The 9,512-nt window shown below is 33.4% G+C and overlaps 1 protein-coding gene across 1 annotated transcript; it reads left to right on the top strand.

Moving 5' to 3' along the window:
* The first annotated feature begins 609 nt into the window (after positions 1-609).
* On the top strand, positions 610-8,733 carry FDCSP (follicular dendritic cell secreted protein). Its single transcript, XM_025386722.1, has 4 exons — positions 610-631; positions 5,656-5,712; positions 7,493-7,525; positions 8,543-8,733. Exons 2-4 carry the CDS (start codon positions 5,656-5,658, stop codon positions 8,717-8,719), a joined length of 267 nt encoding a protein of 88 aa, XP_025242507.1. The 5' UTR covers positions 610-631; the 3' UTR covers positions 8,720-8,733.
* Positions 8,734-9,512: the final 779 nt, after the last annotated feature.

Genomic DNA, 9,512 nt, shown 5'->3' with positions numbered 1-9,512 from the left:
TTAATGATGATACCCTTTCTGTTGCAAGTGAATTTTTAGTTGAGAAACAGAGTAATAGTGTTCCATAAGGTAAACAAGATGCTGTGGTGCTCCAAAAATACAATTCACTCATCTATGAAGCTCTAATCCTGATAATAAAATGAAGAAGCTGAACGCAGAATCATGCAAAAGATTTTAATCCCATCTTTAACGATTTTTAGTTTTTTTATTTTCTTAAGATTCCAGCACTATCAAATATGCTTTGCAATAGATTATAATCAATACCAGTAAAATGCTTGGAGGTATTTTAAATTGTGGGAAGTGAAGGAAAAAAATTGTGAGAGTAGACAATGGAACAACAACATGTAAAGTGATAAGCTTCAAATATACAAGACACAAAATTTGGAGATACAAACCACAAAAGATTTTGGTATTTGGTACTTTCTATGAAACTAAACATTGGTTATTCCCCAATTTCAACATATTGTGATAGTTGATGAGTAATAACTGATCCTATGGGAGAAGCCTTTAAGCCACAGATTTCTCCACTCCATTATACCTTCGAGTATATAAAACAGCTGCAATATTCCAGGGCCAGACACTCGCCCTTTCTAACAGCATCGGAGACAAAGTACTGACTGAAACGTTTGAGGTAAGAAAAGTCTTAAATATCATTGTAAACTAACATTGTATATCTATTTTGTAAATATAGATATATAGCATCTCTCAATATATTTTTCTTTAAATCATAAAAATTTAGATTATTGAGACTGTCATGTAATGGTTGCTTGAATATGTACTTAGTAATTATAAAATCACTTTTAGTATTCTGTTTGCAAAACTTTTTTTTTTAAATCACTATCTTGTTGTAGTAAATATTTATTTTAGAGTGACCATAAACGAATCTTTGTAGGAGCGGAACGCTGGTTGGGGAGAATGCGGACAGAGTGAGACAACAGAGCCTCAGGTTTATTTTTAACTTTGTGGCCATCAGGTCAGCAAAGAAAGGGAACATGCACTGCCAGAGATTCTCTAACGTCTGAGCAAGAGCCAATTTCTTTGGCCTCCTCTTTTATCTTTAAAATATATGCAGTACTTACATTCCATTCCATAACATTTTATGTTGATTTTAATATAAAAGTCATTTGTCTTTCCCATAAATTCTTGAATAAAATTAATTTTCTAGGAAGATGCATCTAATTTATCTGGGATATCAGTTATTCTATAGTACACAGCAATAAACTGCCACAGGTATCATGACTTGATAAGTATAAAAATAAAAGGAGATAGCTGGTAATTATGCTATGTCCTGACTCTAAGATATGATCTGGAAGAGTCTGTGTTATGGTTTATTTACTTCTTTGCTTAATGTAGTTTTAAATAATTCTTGAAACCCGTTGAAAGAAATTGTAAAGGCCCTGCTTGAATTCTATCCTCTCCAAAACTATTTCCTCAACCTGTCTCTTTCTTCTTCTAAATACTCCCAATATTTTGCAATTTCTACATATGCTATATATATCACACTTTGTATTGCATTATAGAAATATCTGTAACTGTCTTCCATGTGGAAGTCTCATATGGAAGAAATTATGCTTTCTCATTGTATCCCTGAAAGCACCCACCACAATGCTTTGCACATAGAAAGTAGACTGTGTATATGTATATGTATGTGTGTGTCTGTGAGAATGTGTGAGTGTATGCATGTGAGTGCTTGTATAATTTTTTACTCTTGATTTCCTACATTAACAATCTGCCTGTAGAAGTCTGAACTTGACTGGAATTTTACATTCTTGTCTTCTCAAAATTATTACATTATCTGGTACTTTTTTGAATTTGAATTCAAATTTTGATTAATATCAGAAAATAAAGGCAGAGATCAAAACGTTGCTACATTTTTTACACTGTGTTCTTTTGTCTCATAGATATATAGAAAACATCAAAAGGTGATAAAATTTCCCTAGAATCTCCACTATCTCAAAGGTACTTCAAAATGATAATGACATTAAAAATTGACATTTTCCTCAATGTAAAATATTAAATAATCTTTAGAAAACTTTGTAATGTATTTACCTATAACAATGTAACAGTGAGCTTAAAGGATCCATAAATCAGGGACTTTCCAAACTGATATTACAGGTAAACTTCAGAGATACTGCAGGTTCAGTTCTTAACCACCACCATAGAATGAGTATCACAGTTAGGCAGGTCAAATGAATTTCTTGGATTCCCAATGTACATAAAAGTTATGATTACACTATAGCATTATATGTTAAGTGTAATAGCAGTATGTCTAGAAAAACAACATAAAAATCTTAATTAAAACATACTTTATTGCTCAAAAGTACTAACAATTATCTCAGTCTTCACTGAGTCATAATCTTTTTGCTGGTGGAGGGTCTTGCCTTGATGTTGATGGCTACTGACTGATCAGGGTGATGATTCCTGACGGCTAAGGTGGCTGTGGCAATTTCTTAAAATAAGTCAACAACGAAGTTTGACACACGGATTGACTCTTCCTTTCACAAAAGATTTCTCAGTAGCATGTGATGCTGTAGCATTTTGGAGCACATGAAGCATTTTGCACACAATATTTCTTTCAAAATTGGACTCAACTCTTGAAAACCCTGCCACTGTTTTATCCATTAAGTTTATGTTTTTAAATCATTTACTGTCATTTGAAAAATATTTCACAGCATCCACCAGGAGTAAATTCAATCTCAAGAAACCACTTCCTTTGCTCATCCATAAGAAGCAATTTTTCATTCACTCAAGTTTTACTATTATATTGAAGCAATTAAGTCACATGTTCAAGCTTCACTTCTAGTTCTCTTGCTATTTCCACCACATCTGCACATTACTTCCTTCACTGAAGTCTTGAATCCCTCAAAGTCATCCACAAGAGTTGGAATCAACTTCTCCCAAACTCCTGTAATGTTGATATTTTGGCCTCCTCCTATGAATCACAATGGTCTTAATGGCATCTGGAGTGGTGAATATTTTACAGAAGGTTTTTAATTTACTTTGCCCAGGTCCATCGAAGAAATCATTATCTGTGCCAGCTATAGTCTAACAAAATGTATTTATTCAATAATGAAACCTGAAAGTCAAATTTACTCTTTGATCCATGGGCTGCAGAATGGATGTTGTGTTACCAGGCATGAAAACGACATTCATCTCTTTGAACATCTGCTTCAGAGTTCTTGGGGGCTCAGGTGCATTTTCAATGAACAGCAATATTTTGAAAAAAATATTTTTTCCTAAGAAGTGAGCTGAAAACATTTAGTAAACCATGCTCTGCCAGATGTACTGCCATCCAGGCTTTGTTGTTCCATCCATAGAGCACAGGAAGAGTAGATTTAGTATAATTCTTAATTGCACTAGGATTTTTGAAATGATAAATGAGCATTGGCTTCAATTTAGGAAACCAGCTATATCCCTTAAAAAGAGTCAGCCTGTCCTTTGAAGCTTTGAAGCCAGGCATTGTTTTCTTCTCTTTAGCTATGAAAGTCTAGATGGCATCTTTTTCCAAAATAAGACTGTTTCATCCACAATAAAAATCTATTACTTATTGTAGACACCTTCATCAGTGTTCTTGGATTTTCTGGATAACGCTGCAGCCTCTATATCAACACTTGCTGCTTTATCTTGCACTTTTATGTTATAGCCAATCTCTGCTGGCTTCTGACTTTTCTTCTGCAGTTTCTTCACATCTCTAGGGCTTTGTATAATTAAAGAGCATAGGGACCTTGTTCTAGATTAGGCTTCTGCTTAAGAAAATGTGCTGTCTGGTTTGATCTATCCAGACAACTAAAACTTTCTCCTTATTGGAAACAAGATTCTCGCTTTCTTGTCATTCCTGCGTTCATTGTAGTAGCACTTTTAACATCCTTCTAAACTTTTCCTTTGCATTCACAACTTGGCTAACTAGTTGTTGCAAGATCCTCCCTTTCATCTTATCTTGGCTTTTGACATTCCTTCTTCACTAAATCGTTTTTACCTTTTGATGTAAAGTAGGAGACATGTGACTCTTCCTTTCATTAGAACACTTAGAGGGTATTGTAGGGTTATTAACTGGCCCAAATTTAATATTCTCATATCTCAGGAAATAGAAAAGCCTGAGGAGAGGAAGAGATAACTGGGGGCATGGCCAGTGAGTGAAGCAATCAAAACATTCACAACATTTGTCAAATAAGTTTGCCACTTATTTTTCCCATAACAGCCCCAAATAATTGGATCAAAGTAACACCACCAAAGATCACTCATCACAGATCACCATAAAAGATATAATAAAATCTTATTACATATTTATAATATCTTATAGATATTAAAATATATTATAATACTGAAAACTACAAAATATTGCTAAGATTACCAAAATACGACACAGAGACACGCAGTGAGCACGTGCTGTTGGGAAAATGGTGCTGATAGACTTGCTCGATGCCGGATTGCCACAAATTGCCACTCAATTTGTAAAAAACAAGATATGTATAAAGTGCAATAAAATGAGGTGTGCCTGTACATACACAACACCTAGAATAACATCTCATACTTAATCAGTTATCAAGAAAAACTTTATAAACTAATAAATTAACAAATATGAGGCAAACTTCAAGAAAAGTCCCATAGCCAATCCACATTTTCAACTTGATTGCCTTTCCCAGAACCCCCCACGTGTTCTCTAGCATATATGGCATTCACACCATGACAAAGAAGAGGATTAATGCCTAATGATACCATCCAATACAGAAAATTTCCCATTATTATTTGAAATCCAGTAATATGCACATTTATTGTATTGACAAATATTTATAAATGCAAATGTTCTATGTTTCATTGTGTACTCCATTATAAAATTATTGAATAAATCTTTAATTTAGCTCAGTCTTCTCAAATATAATATTAATGATATTGTAATTGATACATTTTAACAGTGTGTGATATGATGAGGAATCTACAGTGAAAATTAAAATACAATAAAATGCTTTGGAAAAGTCCTTTATTATTTATTAAATAATAAAACTTGAAAGTCAAAATTACTCTTTGATACATGGACTGCAGGATGGATTTTGTATTAGCAGGCATGAAAACAGATCCTTCTTCACATCATGGACTTTTTGGGGTTGCCTGGAACCAGTGCAAATAAATCTGTCACCTACATTACTTTCATGGACATTAGTATAAGGAATGTTGAACTTTCTGAGATCACTAAATTCAAACTTACTTCTTACTTCCAAACTAACATTCTTACTTCCAAAACTAACATTCTCTGTATAAACCAATGCATTATTTCTTCCAGGAACTATGTACTTTACAAGTACATAGAAGTATTATTCTTTTATTTGTTATTTTAAGTTCAGGGATACATGTGTAGGTTTGTTACGTAGGAATTATTATTCTTAAATAGTATGTGAATGCTTATTTTTAAAGCAACCGGTGTAATATAGTTATGAAATTACAAAGCTCCTTTTATTTGACCTTAAAAAAGTTCTTTATTAACAAATAGATTGATTCTCTATGATTGTAAGTGACTTGCTCAAACTCAAAGAGCTATTTGTCGAATAATTCGTACTTTAACTGGATCTTTTGAATTCAGTCTTTTTGTTGACTTCTAGGATATTTATGAATAAAATGAAAGTTCTTCTTATTTTTTATTTTATTTATTCCATTTTGCAGATGAAGAAAGTTCTCCTTCTGATCACAGCCATCCTGGCAGTGGCTGTTGGTTTCCCAGTAAGTATCGATTTCTACATTCCAAAATGTTTATGTATAACCATGTACCACATATTTTCGTCAACCAGGAACCATATATACAAGGATGGTCCCATAAGATTATAACAGAGCTACGAAGTACAGTGGCTTATGCCTGTATTCCCTGTAATTTGGGAGGTCAAGGCAGAAGAATCATTTGAGCTCATAAGTTCAAAAGCAGCCTGGGCAACATAGCAATCCTACCTCTCTTAAAAAAAGAAAAAAGAAAAAAGAAAAAAAAAATCATGATGAAGCTGAAAAACTCCTACCACCTAACGATACCGTAGCCATCATTATGTCACAGGGCAACGCATTAGTCATGTGTTCACGTGTTTGTGATGATGCTGATGTAAACAAACCTACCCTCTGTCAGTCACATAAGAGTAGAGCACAAAAAATCATGCACAGTTCATAATACAATAATAAACATTATTGTGTATTTATTGTACTATGGTTTGTGTATTTATTGTACTATGCTTTTATCATTATTTAGAGTTTACTCCTTCTACTATTTTTTTAACATTAACTGTAAAACAGCCTCAGACACGTCCTTCAGGAGGTATTCATAAGAAAGCATTATTATCATAGGAGATGAATGTTCCACGTGTCTAACTGCCCCTGAAGACCTTCCAGTAGGACAAGATGGGGAGGTGGAAAGCAGTGATATTGATGACCCTGACCCTGTGGAAGCCTAGGCAAATGTATATGTTTGTGTCTCAGTTTTAAACAAAATAGTTTAAAAGTAAAAAAGAAAAAGCATATAGAGTAAGGATATAAAGAGTGAAAGTATTTTTGTACAGCTGTAAAATGTGTTTGTTTTAAGCTAAGTGTTATTACAAAAGAGTTAAAGTAAAATAGTTATAGTAAGCTAAGGTTAATTTATTATCAAAGGAAGAAAAATACGTTTTTATAAGGTTAGTGTAGCATAAGTGTACAGTGTTTACAAAGTCCACAGGAGTCAACAGTAATATCCTAGGCCTTCATATGCCATAACTCACTTACTAACTCACACAGAGCAACTTCCAGTCCTGAAAGCTTTATTTATGGCATGTAACCTATATAAGTGTATAGGTATAAAGTGTACCATTTTCCATCTTTTATACTATATTTTTTACTGTACCTTTTCTATGTTTAGATATGTCTTAGATATTTTTAGATACATGAATACTTACCATTGTGTTACAACTGCCTACAGTATTCAGGATAGTAATAAGCCATACAGTTTTGTAGGCTAGGAGCAAGAGACTATACTATCTAGCCTAGGTATGTAGTAGGCTATACCATCTAGTTTTGTGTAAGTACACTCTATGATGTTTGCATGATGAAATCATTGAACTACCCATTTCTCAGAACTTATCTCTGCTGTTAGGCAATGCATGACTGTATATTTTGTCTTGATTCATGAATCTTCAGGGTTTTTTCTCCTTCACATGCTGTATTCTGTAAGAATACCTAACACACATGCCCTTTTATCATTACACTCCAGAAAATATTATAAACCATATACCATTCAGTGCATAATTCAGTTCCACATATCTTTGGTATAGTGGTGAATCTGAGCCATTTGAGAATACATATTAAGACTTTTCAGGAAAATCATTTCTACATTTTCTAGACAAATTCTGGGTATTTTTAAAAAATGGTTATTATGAAACAATATTAGGTAATAGATTGTCAAATTGTTTCCCCCATGCATATGTATATATTTATTTGTGTGTTTTCATGAGCATGAGTTTAATTAACTTCACTGTTTGACCATTAGGTCTCTCAAGACCAGGAACGAGAAAAAAGAAGTGTAAGTTACCTTTTCTCTTTGTTACATGTAAGTTTTATGTGTGAAATATTCATAACTGTTGTTAAAGATACTGATTTACCTAAACCTCCCAAACTGTGGAGAGATTCATAAAGAGATTTTGGTATTAGCATTCAACAGAGGTTTAGACTTCAGGGATTTGAGCTCTGCCCATAGAAAGGAAATTATCTCCATATCTCATATCATGGTAAGAATTGGATTGAAATCCAAATCATTCTGTGACGATTTGGGTTACAATATTTTTTTCTAGATTTATCTAGCCTAATAACTCAGGCCTCCATAAGCTAAGGCAGAGGCCTTAGCTCTATGAAACTCATTTCAAAAAAAGTAAAAAATGAAACCTGAGCATTAAGAGATGTGGGCCAGCTTTGATGATCCTCCCAGTGGCAAATTCGCTCATGGATTATTTGAGTCTAAACAGTTAACTAAAATTGTTTAATAAAAAGAAAATAAAATTCGAAGAGGGAAAGCCTTATTTAAAGATTTGTTTTTATTTATGGAAATCCTATTATCTGGAAAGCATGATTTTATCGCAAAAACTACAGAGAGCTAAGAATACAAAAACTAATAGAGATACAGACAGATAATTGAGAGAGAAAGCAGGAAGAAGGAACTGAGATACTGAAAGACAGAGGTTGTTTCCTACATGTGGTTTGGGTAAAGAACTTGTATGAAGGCAAAGGGAGAAATTTTATGGTACTACAACACCACATTCATCTTGGCCTTGTAGGTAAAGAAGTAATTGCCAGAAAAATTTGCCTTTATTTTGTGGCAAGATACAAGGTGGAAAGATACAAGAACATACCTTTCTAAATAATTTTTAAATGATGCAAATTAATAAACTCCCTCTCCATAGTACACACAGAAAGGATAAAGGATTTTAGAGCTTCTAAAGCCTCTTCCTAAAAATAAAGGCCCATTATTTAAAAAAACAAAGCTGTTCAACTTCTCTTCTTTGTAAAAAGTAAAATAAACCCTTTAACTTCTTTCTTTCAACAGGTCAGTGACAGCGATGAATTTTTTTCAGGGTTTCTTGTGTTCCCTTACCCATATCCATTTCGCCCATTTCCACCAATTCCATATCCAAGATTTCCAAGGTTTGGACGTAATTTTCCTGTTCCAATACCTGAATCTGTCCCTACAACACCCCTTCCAGCGAAAAGTAAACAAGAATGAGAAGTCACAATAAAATTGAAGATGAAATATGTGGTAAGTACACATAGTTACAATCATAGTTTAAGTTTGCAGATTGGAATCCATAATTTCAAGGAAAAAGAAATGTTAACTATGTCCCCAGTTGGCCCCTTTAAGTTTCAATTTGTTTTAAAGTTTTTCTCTGGTAGATACCGTCACGTGTGTCCACTCAGATACACATATGTGCCCTTCCATGATCTAATCAGCACAGCACTTTCAATCCCTCCTTTGTTGTGATGTAACAGAAACAATCCCTATGTTATTAAAATATTGTTTACAAAGTGTTGTAACTCTTTATACTATTGTCAATAACTGCATTTTGGACTGAATCAGAGTAACCAAGGTGGAGATCATAGTAGATGAATTTATGGGCCTAGAGTTTAAAGTAGACTTCAGCTTAGTCCTTAGAGAACCATGTAATTTTTCTAATACTAAAATTCCAAACTTAGCTTCCGAATGTCACATTATAGTAAAAAATTTTAAAGGCTTCATGCTTCACCTATAACAGTGACCCCTGTCATTTCATCACATCAAAAACAAAGTGGATGATGTGTCAATTACTAGATAAATTGAGGAAATATAGTCTATGCCATAGACTATAGATCTAATCTACTACAATAATTTAAAATTTAATATATATAAAATAGTCTTATCTAAGATTAAATTAGAACCCAGAGGACTGTTCTAGGAAACAAAATATTTCAGATAATACTTACCACTAAAGACCTTTGCTTTCTTTTTACATCTACTCAGTGTTCTTGAGCAGATGGTTTCC

This window comes from Theropithecus gelada, chromosome 5 (genome assembly GCF_003255815.1).
Source record: "Theropithecus gelada isolate Dixy chromosome 5, Tgel_1.0, whole genome shotgun sequence".
Taxonomy (NCBI): Eukaryota; Metazoa; Chordata; class Mammalia; order Primates; family Cercopithecidae; genus Theropithecus; species Theropithecus gelada.
The sequence above is the reverse complement of the archived record's forward strand: the minus strand, read 5'-3'. Positions and strand labels throughout refer to the sequence as shown.

Bases quoted from the DNA above. Each gene is read 5' to 3' on its own strand.
- FDCSP (XM_025386722.1), top strand. From the start codon at position 5,656: ATGAAGAAAGTTCTCCTTCTGATCACAGCCATCCTGGCAGTGGCTGTT. The intron at 5,713-7,492 runs GTAAGTATCGAT...TTTGACCATTAG, and splicing joins CAGTGGCTGTTGGTTTCCCA to GTCTCTCAAGACCAGGAACG. The intron at 7,526-8,542 runs GTAAGTTACCTT...TTCTTTCAACAG, and splicing joins AGGAACGAGAAAAAAGAAGT to GTCAGTGACAGCGATGAATT.